Source organism: Neolamprologus brichardi, chromosome 6 (genome assembly GCF_056152115.1).
Source record: "Neolamprologus brichardi isolate AB-2024 chromosome 6, ASM5615211v1, whole genome shotgun sequence".
NCBI lineage: Eukaryota > Metazoa > Chordata > Actinopteri > Cichliformes > Cichlidae > Neolamprologus > Neolamprologus brichardi.
This window is the reverse complement of record NC_142109.1, coordinates 1,651,813-1,668,098: the sequence shown is the minus strand read 5'-3', so window position 1 is coordinate 1,668,098 and position 16,286 is coordinate 1,651,813. Positions and strand designations below refer to the sequence as shown.

Here is a 16,286-nt window from a genome sequence, read left to right as displayed (position 1 = left end):
CACAAACAGGGAACAGTCTGTCTATTCTCTCCATCTGTCAGCTGCTGCTGGCTCTTCGTCCTCCTCTTCCTCACACACTGCTGAGTTTGTCCTGCTGGATCATCAGGGGTGCAAAGCCTCACAGATGATGTGCAGCAGTGGGTCCCTCAGTCTGTCCTCACTCTGGACACTTGCAGTTGTGACACATGGAAATCAAATGTGTGATAAGCTGCAGGATTCAAACACAAGTGTAACTTATAAATACATGTTCATACTTTTATTCCACAATCAGAGAGAAAGAAACAGAGAGAGAGTGCAGGACAGACAGGTGACAGTCTCAGGTGTACACACTGCTACAAACAGGAGGATTTAGTGTTTGTGTTATTACGAGTGCTAAACAAGAAGAGTTCCCAGCTGGTACAGTGGACACATGTGTGACTGCTGTGATTAAAGCATCTTTCTTTCAGCTTAACGAGTGAACCGTCAGCTCGTTCAAACACACGTTAAAGTCTGTTTGGCTCGACACCACCGAACAGAGGCAGCAATATAACATAGCTAACATTAACAGTGCAGTGAATCCTGCTTGTGCCGTGATATTCAGGACTGCAAACCGAGCAGCATCACTGACTTTCAGCCTGTTGTGTTTGTGGATATATGACTGACTTTAATTATCCACAAAATCATCAGATTCTCTGTAAGATTAAGGTCGACTATCGAACGGCGTATAAAGTAAAGACTTTAAAACAAAGTAAACACTGAAAGTACAAACATCGCTAATGTCACATAACTTTGTCGGCATGTGGCCAACAGTAATGTTTTAATGTTCCTCGTTATTAAACATTTGCACATAAATAAGTGACATAATATTCAAAACTTACTTTTGAAAGTTTACTCTTTGGCCACTTTGTTGAAGTGTCTCCCAGTCCCAGTGCACTTGTTAGCATGTTTTGGTTCGTGCAACTGGTCCGTCCGGTTATTGTCTCCCCAGAAACATTTCCGTTGTCTTTTTTCCTATTTCCGTTGTGTTGTGTGTGCTTTTGCAGCGTTTTTCTTTTTGCAAGTGTTTTTTCTTTTTGCAGCGTTTTTCTTTTTGCAAGTGTTTCCTGAAGTTGCAGTCCGTTTGGCTTCTCAGGGCCACCGTAGTGTGAGCTGTGATTGAAATATTGGAAAGGATCACACATGAATCACAGCCTAAGTACTGCTTTCAGCTCTTCCTTTCTGGTTATCCTACTTCTGACACCTGAACCTCAGCCTTTCCAAATCTCCAAAAATGTTATTTATGTAATACAATTATACCTACTGAGCTTAAGGAGATAGAAACAAAGTATTGATCCTAATGAGCTAGTATCGATCAGATACCAATACTAGAGTTGGTATTGATCCACCTACCTCTAGTGCACAGGTGTCAAACTCCAGGCCTTAAGGGCCGGTGTCCTGCAGGTTTTAGATGTGTCCTTGATCCATCACAGCTGATTTAAATGGCTGAATTACCTCCTCAACATGTCTTAAAGTTCTCCAGAAGCCTGGTAATGAACTAATCAGGTGTTTCAGGTGTGTTGACCCAGGATGATATTTAAAATTTGCAGGACACTGGCCCTCGAGGCCTGGAGTTTGACACCCCTGCTCTAGTGTACACTCCTCTCTGTGGTTTAGATATTATTTTATTACTATTATTTGTTGTTTAAGGCTGTAGAGATTGGATTTTACTGTTCCCTAGTTCTTGCTTTGTTTTGTTTTGTTTTTTCTGGGGAAAATCTTCTCTTCACACGCTTTTAAGTGGGTTTCAGGGTGCTCTGCCTAATTATTACACTTTTCTAGTTAACATTTGGAGCTGGAAATGGTAGATGCAAAAATAAAAAAAGAAAACAAAAAGGAGATTGATGCTGATTGATGCATCGATAGGACAGCTTTTGCAGAGTTTGTCCCTTTGTAGAAAGATATCGAGATTATATCATGTAACAACTGGGAACACGAGAAGCTTGAAAAGTACCAAGGGCTCAGAGAAGATGTGGAGGGTGAAGGTAACAGTGGTCCCAGTGGTAACTGGAGCACTAGGTGCAGTGACTCCCAAGCTAGGCGAGTGGCACCAGGAAATCCTGGAACAACATCCGAGATCTCTGTCCTGAACAGCAGGATACTGCACAGGACCCTCAAGATCCCAGGCCTCTGGTGGAAGACCTGAGCTGGAAGGATAGACAGTCTGCAGGGGCAAGAGGGGAATTTTAAAATAATACATTAATTGATTAAAAGATTATACAGTTTATATAATTTATATGTTCATTTATATAATCTACACATGCACAGTTACTTTAGCCTTCCCCACTGCTCTGCCACCAACTTACCGTAAGGTTGACAGCTGCAACTATTCTGGTGCACGCAGCACTATGGAGGTAATTAAACACACGCAGCACTGAGGCCGTCCAAAATGCTGTACATGTCACAATGCTTTCACATTTACAAGATAACTGCAAAACACTGATTAAATAAATACAAGATGCAGTTGCATTCATAGTCAACATCACCAGAACTCTTACCATCAATAACACACACTGCAGTAATCAATATACTTACAGGTATCTGAACACACACTGGCAGTCCTGGACTTTCCTCACCACCAGCCTATATCTGACATTTCCCACTTCAGTGTGCAGCTCTCTTATTCCAGCCACGGGGTGCCCAGCATTCCCAGGCTTAATGACTGACGGAGTGGAGCCGTCAGGGTGCACGCACTCAGAGCATGACTCATGACCAAAACATATTATATCCAGTAAGTAAGATCAACTCAGTTTATAGTGTCATTTACTGCTTATATCATTAAGGGCAATAAAGAGTGCTGTGTGATATTTTGGTGGGGATTTATTTATTTTTGTTGTTTTTTTAATGCAATTAAAAACATAAATACCACCTTCATGGGTATACAGTTAGCTTGAAGATCAGACGACAGCAAGTTAAGTCTAAAGTCAACTCTTTTAGTCTGACACAGAACTTCTTTAGGAAGGAATTACTTTGTCCCCCTCCCAGCCTCTTGAGGTTCTGGGGGGGGGGGGGGGGGGGCTGTAGTGTTTTATCACAAGCACATCCTTGTGAAGGGTTGTTTGATGTTTGGTAAGCTTCCTGCCCTTTTTATGGCTTCACTGTGTTGTGCATGGTGAACCAATATAGGAATTGAACCATACATTGGGTGTGGGGGAGACTGGCATTTTATGACTAAGGATGTTGCTAGAAACAGTTGGTCACGCTCACAGAGAGACACACTCAAACACACACACACATTCTCACATGCATACAGATGTTTACACATACACACGCGTGGTGCCTTGTCTTAGAACCATGTGGGCGTTGCTTTGCTGTGATGTGTATTGTGTGAACTGTTTTCCCAATAAAAGGCAGCAAGCGGAGGCCGTCGTTGGGGTCATTTTGTGGTAGACACCAACGAGGCCTCCCTTGCAAGTAAATCGATCGATCACTGCCTGTCTTGTTTTCTTCATGAAGCATAAGTCTCTAAACTAGCGGGGCTTGTGGAAACACAGACCCAACATAAAGGCCCTTGCTCTTGTTGTTATTTCAATACAAATTTCTTAAAGAAAGACAAAGAAAAGGAAATAAATAAATACAAAATATCACACTATTGCCCTTTAATTAGTTTTAAAAACCTGACATCTGTGCAGACCACAACTAGACAGATAAGCACATTGGATTCAGATTTGATTTAAACTAACATCTGTCGGTCTCTAGAAGTCTAAAACATCTGTTAAACATCCAATATACTCAACTTCCCAGAAAACTTTGACTTCACGTGTGAAAATAGGAATGATTTTTGTTGTTTTGTAGCACAATATCAGCTCAGATATTAAACTGCATAGCATTCATCCCATGTTTAAACAAAATGTGGTATTTTCTGCTATTTCCTGTCAGGACAAATGGAAATGAAAATGCAATTTGCTTTAATATGATGGAACTAAAAAAGCTTGATTTTCATCATTGACTGAGAACTTTGGATCTGTCTCCCAGTCTGGCTGTCCTGATTATAATGATGTATAAACCTTCAGCTGACGAATAGATGCCAAAAGCCAAGAAAACCATAGAATTGTGCTCATTTAGCTGTCAGTAGATGACATGAAGAGAGCTGATACTGAGATGTCTTTATTTCCTTGATGCCTTGTTGGCATGTTGAATGAGTTGTAATGTTTACAAGTTTTAATTTTTTTTGACTTTCTGAATTTCCCTCCCCTCTGTGGTGAGAAATAACTTTGCATTTGCAGAGCTAAATTATTCAACAAGTTAATAGCTTCACAGCGAGGTCACCTGAGACACGAGAAATCCATTTTCATGTTATTTAATGTACCTCGGTACAATGGCAGTCCTGTAATGAAGTGCCTAATTTAAAATGTAACATCACCTATTGGTTAAACGAGCTTAGATTATAGGACTCACATGTTTTCATTTGTAGTCTTTAAAACCTGTCTCTACCCATCTAGTATTAATTCTTTCTGGGATACAAGTATGTATATTATGCACACACACAAACACACATGCAGCTATTACACATTTCTTGTTTTTATACCTAAGATCAATTATTGTTGAATGAAGACATTTTTCAAACACATGTAAAATAAGGCCAATTGTATTTATTGGGTAAAGGAAAAGGTAGAAGGGGGAAAAGAGGTAAAAAAAAAAAAAGGGGGCATAGAAAACCCCAACAATCCCCTCTGAGCAAGCACCAGGCGACAGTGGATAGGAAAAACTCCTTTTAAAGTGAAAGAAACCTAAAGGAGAAACCTATGGCAGAACCAGGCTCAGGAGGGGGCAGTCAACTGCCGGGACTGGTCGGGGGGTGAGGGTGAAAAAAGAAAAAGGAGGGAGGGGAAGGGGAAGGGGAAGGGGGAAAATGAAGATGGAATAGAGGTGGAGGAAGACGAGGTTACATCAGGTGAGAAGTAGCAGTGTCTCTCCTCCAGAACCAGAAGAAGCGTTTTTTCTTCTTTTTCAGATACTCGTCCACGAGCACTTTTTTCTCAATGATGAGGGTTTTCAGCTCATCCATTGTTTCTGTGTTTTCTTTCTCAAGTTTGTTGCATCTTTTCACCATGTCTTCTAATTGTTCTTGTTTTTCTTCAAGCTTGTCTTTCAGTTCTTTAACTGTTGCCTCCTCTATTCGCTTTGCCTCGTGCACATCTGTGTGCATGTCTTCCAGCTGCTGGTTTCTCTTCTGGATATCTTGAAGTCTACACTGCAGGTCTTTATGTGTTTTCTGTTGTTCTTGCTTTTCCGCCTGGATTTCAGTGGTTTTGTGCTTCAAGGTCTTAGAAAGTTCTTCAAGTTCTTTATTTTTTCTCAGCATTTCATTGATGCTACTCTGCATCGCTGAGCATTGATTTTCCAGTTTTTTCTTTTCTCCTTCCAGTACAGTTGTTTTGTACTTCGTTTCATTATACAATTCTTGGAGTTCTTCATTTTTCCTCTGAAGAACAAGTTTTTCTTCTTCCTGTTGTATTTTCTGTTGGTCTTTTTCTTGAAGCAGCTCGTTATTTCCGTGCACTTTTTTATCGAGCCTGATTTGGAGCAATCTGTGTTTTTCCTCCATCTCGTCAAGCTTGGAGTCCATTTCCTTCTGTTTCATTTCCATTTGCTTCTTGTTTTGAAGCAACTGTTGATTTTTGTGCAGAGTTTTGTCATGCTTCACCTGCAGAGCTTTGTATTTTTCCTCCATGGCTTGGAGTTTGCTCTGCAGGTCTCTCTGCTCTACGGGCTGTTGTTTCTTGTCTTGGATCTCTTTATTTCTCTCCAGAGCTTCATCAAGCATTACCTGCAAGCCTTCATTTTGTTTCTCGATGTTCTTCAGCTTGCAATTCATTTCTTCCTGATGTATTTTCTGTTGGTCTTTCTCGTGAAGGAACTCTTTATTTCTCTCCAGAGCTTCATCAAGCATTACTTGCAAGCCTTCATTTTGTTTCTCGATGTTTCTCAGCTTGCAATCCATTTCTTCCTGATGTATTTTCTGTTGGTCTTTCTCATGAAGCATCTCTTTATTTTTGAGCAGTGTTTTCTCAAGAGTCATTTGCAGCATTTTCAGTTCTTCCTCCAAGACTTCAAGCTTGGAATCCGTTTCTTTCTCGAGCATTTCTTGTTCCTCTCTCTTTTGAATGAACTCTTTATTTCTGTGCACTGTTTTATCGAGCCTGATTTGGAGCAATCTGTGTTTTTCTTCCATCTCGTCAACATTGGAGTCCATTTCTTTCAGTTTCATTTCCATTTGCTTCTTGTCTTGAAGCAACTGTTTATTTTTGTACAGATTTTTGTCATGCTTCACCTGCAGCGCTTTGTATTTTTCCTCCATGGCTTGGAGTTTGCTCTGCATGTCTCTCTGCTGTGTGGACTGTTGTTTCTCTTCTTGGTGGATTTCTTTCAGTTTTTCCAGAGCTTCGTCAAGCTTCTCTTGGAGCTCCTGATTCTTCTTGACCATGTTTTCCTGTTTTATGTTCTCTTTTTTCTCCTTTTGGAGCAGATCTTTATTTTTTTCCAGAGCTTTGTCAAGCTTTTCTTGGAGCTCCTGATTCTTCTTGACCATGTTTTCCTGTTTTATGTTCTCTTTTTTCTCCTTTTGGAGCAGATCTTTATTTTTTTCCAGAGCTTTGTCAAGCTTTTCTTGGAGCTCCTGATTCTTCTTGACCATGTTTTCCTGTTTTATGTTCTCTTTTTTCTCCTTTTGGAGCAGATCTTTATTTTTTTCCAGAGCTTTGTCAAGGTTTTCTTGGAGCTCCTGATTCTTCTTGAGCATTTTATCCCCTTTAATGCTCTCTTTTTTCTCCTTTTGGAGCAGATCTTTAATTTTTTCCAAAGCTTCATCAAGCTTTTCTTGGAGCTCCTGATTGTTCTTATCTTGGAGATCCCTTTGCTTCTCCTCAACAATACCCTGTTTTTCCTGAAGCTGGTAGGATAATTTTTCTAATTCAGCACTCTTTCTGTCATTTTCTTCCGTCAGGATCTTAATCTTCTCCCTGTTCATGAGATTTTCTTTCTCCATTTCTTCCAATCGCTTTTCCTCTAATTCTACCTGTTCATCCCAAGGAAGAGAGCTGATATAAGGGTCTAGGGACTCATACCATGGAATAGAGCTGTGGTCAACTTCTTGTCTTTCTTGCTGTTTCTGAGACATGTTGGAGTCTGTATACCGTGAGTACAAAAAGGATCCAAATGTTTGAAAATGTTTTACTGGTGAACGTTTGAATGCTGCTAACTCAACTGCTGCAAATAACGGACTAAAAGTTTTTCATCCTCACCCCTATTTAAGGATTCATGAGGATCAAAGGATCAAAGGATCAAAGCTTTAGAAGCCTGTGACATCAGAATTCCATAAGCCAATGAGGTTGTCACATGACATTTATGAATGAGGTCATATTTTTGTATGAATTTTTTTTAAAATAACATCAACATTCCGTAAGCCAATGAGGTTCTTACATGACTTTTGAATGAGGATAATTTGTTTGCTTTTTGCTTAATTTTAGCAGCTTTATGTTTGCAGCTCACCACAGGTTGAGTAAAAGAGTGGGTGAAGTTTTGCCTTTTCCCATCCTCCTGTAAGCTTTGATGTTTTTCACTTTTCATGCTTCAAGTATTCATAAAAAATTTGGATAATTTTCCTTTTTTGTGTCATAGCGAATACTAATAAACCATATACTACATCTGCATTTTAAAAACTCACATCAATTCGCTGATGGTGTATGATATTAAAAGAAAATGAAGGCTGCTTTTTGATAAGGTATGCTGCAAATGCTTATCTTATCAGCTTAGTGTGGGATCACCGCAGTCATAGTTGGGATATATTGTGTACAGCGAATATATCCCAACTATATCCCAACAAATCAAATGAAGCCACTTTAATGTGTCGCATGTTTAATTTGAAGCTTGTAAACATAATTTTTTAATAATAATACATTCCCAATAACTGAAATAACTCTTAGCCTGAGAGAATAAATAAAACAGATGAGAGTTCTAGTACAAACTGTAAACTTCAACCCGACTGTGAGCATTTGCTCCCATATTCTGCCAAATGCTTGTAATCAATCTAAAAATATGTTTTAGATATTACTATTCTGGATATTAATACATCATTTAGTACTGTTTTCATCTCTGTGGTGTTTATGCTTAGTTTCCTGAAGGTCATTTGGCCAATTTTGAAGCAGTGGGGCTCTCATCTAAGTGTTTCCTTTCCACAACCTTCTGTGGAAGGTGTAAATGAGGAGAAACCGAGAGCAAATAATAACTTTCACGTTCATTTCCAGGCTATTTTATTTCTCCAAGTACTGTGAATTGGCCCAAGGCTGCAAATTATGGAAGTGATACTTTCCAAAAAATGCATTCTTCGCAAAAGATTTTTACTATTTAGATTCAGTCTTTTTTGGGTGTCCCCCTCCTCACAGTAAAATTGTGTGCAAGCATAAAAATCAGCACTAATTGTCTTTAAAGACCATCATGTGAATTTGGTTCTCCTGCTGATTTAACAAGCTGCTGCAGTGCTTTGTGACATTTTTGGCATATTTAAAACATTATTTTTAATCCATTTTGACCCCGTGTGGTTATTTTTGACTGACTCCTATCAGACATGATCTGAGTCAGTTCACTTCCTAGTAATGGTATTTTATTAAAATTGGGTCTGAATGGCTAAAATAATTATGTTCATCTCTATGTTATGTTCTAAGACATCCAGTGGGATCTTGCCTGGGAGATTATCAGTGCACACCTAACTCAGAGGCAATTATGAGCAAGACCCAGAAACTACTGGAGAGCTTATACTTTATGTCTCATCTGGTCTGAGATCTCCTTGGGATCCTCTGGAGGATCAGGAAAGCGTTGCTGGGTAGAAGAAAACATGGTGGTAACAAAGTAATAAATCAAGCCAACTGCTACTGAAAACAAGAAGTAATTGAAACATGAAAAACAAATGCATGAACATGAATGAACTGATGAAGAAGCACTAACACTAAAAACCCCAAACAGAAAAATACATTTAGATAACCCCGTTAGTTCAAACTGTATTCATGTGTCTGACCTGAAATGAAACAGTGCCATGCCTTATTCATTACAAGACAGTCCATTTTGGACTATCTTGTAATCCAATGAAACCAGAAGTCAGAGCGAGATTTCAAATTTAGAAGTTCTCTGCTCCAGTCCTCTTTGTCTTGTGCTAGTGCGCAATGCACAATGCTAGTTTTTGATCATTACTAATGTGGCCTTATTGCTTCGTAGCCGTAGACAGCAAACCAAATGTGGTCAGTGACAACGTCTTCCACGTCCAGTGGTCCCTCATCAGCTTTGAGCACAAAAGGTCTGCACCATTTCCCAAAAAATATGCATATTTTATATTGATTACCTGTTGCCCATATTAGGAAATAAACATGTGTTTACCTTCACTGATTATGCAATTGTCTGGCCTCTTTCAGTGTGACAAATGAAGAAATAGAGTCGGCTCCTGAAACTGCAGGTATTTCACAAATCAGAAACAATAACAGAAAAATAATCTGCTTCATTTATTTACCCACCTCGTATTTAACTGGTCCAATTTGCCTTCCATTACCTGCAGTATGTTATTATATGTAAACAAGGAAAACTTTCCCCACATGAAGCAGCAGGTTATTAATGGATTACAATGAGAGTACAGGCTGTAGGCACTGATGTTTTGGCTGGTTCATTGTCCCATTAGAAGTACTCAATACTGTCATATTGAGTCTTGGGTGCTGCAGATCGGTCAGCTCGAGCATTCCTCCATCACACGGGAGTTTTTCATAAACACCGAGGTGAACATATTCTTCATCTCCAACATAGAGCTGCAAGGAAGTACAAGAAAAGTTAAAGGAGATCCTTGTGCACATAGAAGTACTGCTGATCATTTTAACACAGCTGTGGTAAGTCACACTAGCCAAACGACATGCTAACATGTAGAAAAGGAGAATCTACACCTTCATATATAGAGAGTGCACGTTGGCTCACAAACAGAACATTTGTTGAGTTCTGTTCATGGCTGAAACAGTATGAAGTGCACATGAATTTCCATTTTATTTTATTTCCATTTGCAGTGATAAGTAACATTTCAGGCTAAAAAGTCTAAAAGTTTTGTATGAGCCTCTGCATAAATATAAAACCACATAAGCGCAGAGTGTAGAAGCTTCAGTGTAGCTGAAAAAAAAAAATCCAGTGATCATCGCTTTAGTTTCCCCTGAGAGATCAGATTACCTACCATCAATGCTCTTATTGATGATATGTTTTTATATTGAAGAGATTTGTAAAGTTGCCACTGTGCAGTAGTTGGTCCCAGCTACGACCTGTGTTTTGTAGCTCTCTGCAATGAAAACCTTGAAGTTTCTCTCGGCTTTCTGCTCTGCGAGAGGCTTCATCTAAATAAAAATAACAATGGCATCAACATAAAGCACAGGCCCCGTGTGTGCATAAAGTTGTGAGTGTAAAATCTCTCTTTTCTACTCACTGCATCACAGATCTTCTGAACTTCTTCATCAGCCTCCTTTTCCTCAGTCAGCCCTCCACACATCGGCATTTTGACACATTTTTTTGGTGGTGAAAAACGAGCAAATAGTGAATAAGCGCACGCAGAGCCTGTTTTTATGGGGCTTCAGTGAGTCAGCGAGTCATGGGGTGATTAGAGGGGCGGTATTTGTAAAAGGTCATGTAAAAAACACACACACAGAAAGAGAGAGAGAGGGAGTCTGATTTTGTGTTTATAGGATACATCTCTTAAACGTCTGTTCTGAAGGCAGGACTGTGATGCCGTTTTCTCCCTCGCCACTAGAGGGTGTGCGTCCATAAGACTGGTGAGTTACAGGATATTCCTTGTGTAAGAAGGATAGCCTGTATGTTTTATCGCTCTGGACATCCTCTGTTTGTACATTTTCTATAAGCTAAGTTATCGCTAGGCTAAGCGGGCTAAGCTAAGCGAGCTAAGCTAAGCGAGCTAAGCTAAGTTCGCCTAGGCCATACTGAGTTCGGTTTGAGTTGGTGATTTGTTATGTGTATTTACCTTCTTTAGTTGGCATCATAAGTGAGTGGGGCACAAGAGTTAAGTGATGGAAAGATTTATTTTCTTTGTTGCCAAATATGGTTCAGACTATAAGTAAAGGCCGCCAGCTTAGTAGTAGGGCCTATAAGACAAGTATGTGGCTGTAATATGTTATATGGTGATTCTTGTTGTCTATAATTTGATTGTAATTTGTGTTCTGTTTTCCATTCTGTTTGTAGAACCACACATACACACATACCCACACTCACGCTAAATCTGCCATTAAAGAGCTGAACGATCATCCCCTGTCCTCGTTATTTTCTGGAGGGTCATAGTGGCACTTGACCTGTGCACACCCTGCGATCACCACTGTAGAACTGAACCTCATATCAGAAATCATCATAACAACGTCTCTTAAATACAAAAATTTTTAGACAATTCCCTTTTTCCTGCATTCTCTCGAGTCTGCCGGGAAGTGAAAATACAGGATGTGAGCTGTGATTGTAATGTTTGGAGAGGGTCACACATGAATCATGGCCTAAAAAACTGCTTTCAGCTCTTCCTTACGTCTGACACCTGAACCTCAGCAAACCACAGTTCCCAAAAGTACCCAAAAGTAAGAGTGGAGACTGCTCTCTGTGGTTCAGACATTATTTTATTTCTATTATTTGTTGTTTAAGGCTGTAGAATTAGATTTTACCCAGTTATCTAGGTTGTTTTGTTTGTTTTTTTAACCAGGGGGTCTCTTTACCTCACATACGTTCAAGAAAACACTTCTGGAGTCGTTACAGTACACTAGGACCAGTTAGGTTCGACTACTAGCGTAGTAATGAGTGTAGCTTGTAATAAAGACCCCAGACCAGAAAATAAGTTTAAATTGCTGGCGTATTATTTTGTAAAAGCAGAGAATAGACAGTTGACACACATTACATAAAACATTCCACACCACATTTAAGGAAAACAAGATATTTCCTTTCCCTTTTTAGTTCAATAATTTCTGTTAATTTATCCTATTTATCTCAAAACCTTTTATTTGGCTTTAAAAGGATGTTATTTTCAACCTAGGTTACTGTTTTATTTATTTTAAGGTCTAAGTTCGAGTTTATACTTTAATCTATTTGAATTAACACTGTGTTATTTTAAATCAAGTTTAGTTCTTTAGACCATAGATTTAATTTAATCTTGGTCTAGTTCACCCTTAGATTTCAACCATTTCTTATGTTGTTTTAACCCAACAAAATTATTTACATTTCCGTTAACACCATTACAGTGTTAAAATATGAGGTTGACCAAAGATAAATTACAAAGAACAAAAAAATATAAAAAACTGAAAACAATTCAGCAAAAGGCTGAATAACCCCTTAAACAAACAAACAAACAAAAAGAAAAGTTGTCTCTGTGTCCTTTAACTATTAATCCCGGAATCACTCTGAATGGTTATCCAGTGCTTTGAGAGTCCACTGTTGTTTTGCAGAGGTGTATGGATTATGGATTGTGTTGTAATTGCACATGATCTATGTTGTGTCCACTTGCTTGTGCGCCGACCAGCTAGGTCAGGTGTTGGGTTCGTTATTGAACAGGTACCACAATGGTTCTGGTGCGTACAGCAATCAGGGCAACTCTAACATTAAACCCCTTCTGCTGTTACTTTGGGTGTTAATGTTAAATCTCTGAGCTCTCTTGCTTTTATCCAGGGGCGATTTAACCCATTTTTGGGGGTGCTTCAGGTTCTAGTCTGAGTACGTTTGGAGGGTATAAGGTAGCACCGAAATAAAGCTGTGGGAGAACTGGGGAGTGATGGGAGTGTCATCTGTATCTACTATTGTTGTTGTAATAAAAGTTTTTCTTGTATCTGAACTCCGCAAACATAGAGGTCATCTCACATATGGTTCACCCAACAGGGGGACAAAGGGCCTCAGGAGTAAGGAGAAATGAACCTGGCCACACTGGATTGCAGGGTGTAAGTGAGCTCTTTAAGTCTAAAGAGCTCAACAGGGGGAATTGTAGGATTATGATATTATTTTATGCCATGTTAGACCCCTAATTAAAGATTGTGAATTATTATGTAGTTTTAGTTTGCATTATGCTCCTGAACTAGAAGAAGGTGATAACTATTACATTTGGTAAACTGATTTGCATTACATGAGACTGTTGATTGATTGTGAATGAATGATATTGTTTTATGATGCATTATACTGCTGAGTTATAAGAAATACTGTTTGCAGAAAGTCATCGCCTTATTTGTCTGATTAGAAGAGAACAGAGCATACTGCCCCATCTCAGCAGGAGCAGATAAACAGGGAGTCAAGGTCGTAGCTTAGGCGCTGTGTGAGAAAGAATGTGAATGTTTAGGCTTTTATGATTAGGTGGGGGCCACTAGAGGCTATAAGAGTTTGATCAAGGCTCCACCATTTTGAGATCTGATGCTGTCTGCTGTATGGTGTCCATCTCCCACGCGTGTGTTCATTAAATCATCGTTTGACTTGACCCGGCCGGACCAGTGTGGTTATTTTTGGTTTTCCTCTTGTATCCATCCCCAATATTTGAATCTGTAACAAAGTAAACTGAGAGAGGACTTTTTTATTAGTGATCTTAATAGTATTGTTTTTAATCTAATTGAATACAATCTATTTGTGTATGATTGTCAGTCCAAAGAGGGAGAGAGGAAAGAGGGGAACATGAGGAGAAACTACAAGTTCAGGAAGAACCAGGTAAGAAAACAGACAGGGAACAGTGACAGGCACAACACAAACTGTTAAACTGGCAAAGAGAAAACTTTTTGAAGCTCAAGAGTGAGGCTGGTGCCATCCCAGATATGTTAACATTGTACAATCTTCTGGATAATCAGATCTTCCCCACACTGAAAACTGTTATTCAGGTTGCCCTAACAAACCCAGTTAGCAGCTGTAGCTGTGAGAGGTCTTTTAGTGTCTTGAGTCAGCTCCATACCTGGCTGAGAAGGACCATGGGTCAAAGCAGACTCCAGCACCTGGCTGTGCTGCGAGTCTGCGACATAGGATAAAAGAAAAGAAAAACTCTGCAGAGCCATATTAGTATCTGCACTAAACATCTTTTCATACGTTGTACCAGAGGCCAAGGTGTCTCCATTTTTCTAATTTTTTAATAATATTTTGTACATTTCAAGGACTCTTCTGTTTTTGGAGTGTATTTTTTTATGTATCTGTATTGTATTATACATACACTTTAAAAGTGAATCTCTGTCCAAAAAATGCACTCAGTTTACTTCTTACTCACTGTGAGCATCATTCATTATTCTCTCCAGTAATTAAGGTTAGGATATATTTTTTTTTATTCCAATCCATTCTTCAGCATTTAAATAACCTTTATCAGATTTGATGGTTTTGTTACAGACTTTAAAAAAGTGTTTTGCTTTTCTTTCACAAATGTGGGATTAAATTGTGTTAAAATGTACAAAACTGTGATGTCATGTTTTGTGACGAGGACCCAGGCACAGACAGACTTGATGAATTTAAGAATCTCATGATTTAATAAAGAAATTTGCAGACTTACACAGAGATGGTAAAATTCTGATGACTGATAATGGAGATGAAGACAACAGACGATGAGGACAGGGAGGAACAGAGGGAACTCGGGACAACTGGAGACATTTAAGGATGCAGGGACTGACAGAGACAGGGAAGAAGTCTCATCGTGACGAGTAAAGTTTATCTTGCCTGGATGGGCAGCTCTCTGGGTGCTCAGCACCCCCAAAGCTCTGATCCTAGAATTGCCCCTGCTTTTATCACTCAAGAAATATTTCCAAGTCGCACTTTAGTGTGTCATGCTCAGAATTACTGTTATTCATGCCTTTATTTCATCATGTCTGAATTATTGTAATTCATTGTTCACTTGTCTTTAAAAAAAAACAAAAACCTTGGGATGTCTGCAGGCTTCTGACTAAGTCTTCTGCTCACATCTCCCTGTTGCAAATGCAGTTGCTAGTTCAACTGATTCAACTGAAAGTACAGTACTGTGCAAAAGTCTCAGACTATCCTCATTTCTTTATATTTTGCTTCCAAGGAGCCAGACCTACTTCTAGGACTTCCTTCTTTCAAAATTTTCTTTGAACTCTGGCTGTTTTTCCACTTATTTTCAGACGAGTCCTTGTGCCTGAGCAGTTTCAGTGGAATGGTTTTATTTGTTAGGGCAATTTACGCTGACATATTAATCATTCGAGCATTTAAGAAAAAAAACTAACTTGTCAAGAGATTTATTCTAAAGACACTTCTTCAGCTAAGAATCTAAAGGTAGAAACACACAGACGCTGCCAGTGGCGGTCCTAGCGTGTTTGGCGCCCTGGGCGAACACTCCCTCTGGCGCCCCCCCCCCCCACCCCCCCACACACACACACACACACAGACAAAGCATATTAAGGATTGTACATTAACATAAAGCTGTTGTACACACACACATATGAAGGGAGAGAGAGTATGCATAGTATGCACATGGTCACCAAACAGCCATCATAATTCCTCATACCTCTCCTCAATGAGAACAGGACAAATCAACAATTGACAATGACTAATTAATATTAAAATCTGTAACATAATGTATTGTTTGGAGTTTAGTCTGTTACTGTTACTATTTTTACCATTTCTTTATGGAGCAACTGTAACGCACATAATTTCCTTAGGGATTAATAAAGTATTCTGATTCTGATTGTTTCAGGATGACCTGCCAATGACACATCTGCTTACCTGCATCTTTTGCTCGTTTCTCCTCCTCTTCTTTTCTCTTTTTTTCTAAACTGAGCACCTGATGGCTTTGAGCTTTTCTTGTCCATCTTCCATTGGTTTTAATTTTGCACTCATCTGTCAGCCGGTGATCAGCTGATCGCCAGCTGATCACGGGGCCGGGTTTAAAAGGGAGACGCCACCCACCTGTTCGCCGCTCAGACATCGTTCTCCTCATGTCAGAAGCTCCAACTCTTTGCCGACGTCAGTGTCCTTCTGATTCAGCAACCGTGAGTGTTTTTCCTCTCGATTCTTTTTCTGTAACGCCAGTCCGAAGCCACGCTTCGTGCACTGACCGTTACTAGATTAACTGCGTGTCTGTTCCTACCCATCGCTAGCCTTCCCCGCGTTTGGGTCTAACCAGCACGCCACACAGGCACGCCGAATTACCGTGCGTAGTCCGCCCGTTCGTGACAGGATGTCTGAGCCCCGAATAGACCCAGCGGAATTCGAACGGCTGAAAGCCGAAGTGATATATCTTCGCGGTGTGGTAGATCGGATGAGCACGAAGATGGAGTCCCTCACCGAGAATCTCCTCCAGCTGT

At 39.7% G+C, this 16,286-nt stretch overlaps 1 protein-coding gene and 1 pseudogene across 1 annotated transcript; both read right to left on the bottom strand.

The window, feature by feature from the left end:
• Nucleotides 1-4,618: 4,618 nt before the first annotated feature.
• Nucleotides 4,619-7,210, bottom strand: LOC148102378 (uncharacterized). The gene has a single exon (XM_087842445.1). The coding sequence runs from the start codon at nt 7,133-7,135 to the stop codon at nt 4,901-4,903; it is 2,235 nt and encodes a 744-aa protein (XP_087698571.1). The 5' UTR covers nt 7,136-7,210; the 3' UTR covers nt 4,619-4,900.
• Nucleotides 7,211-9,675: 2,465 nt separating this feature from the next.
• On the bottom strand, nt 9,676-10,569 carry LOC148102377 (cystatin-B-like; annotated as a pseudogene).
• Nucleotides 10,570-16,286: the final 5,717 nt, after the last annotated feature.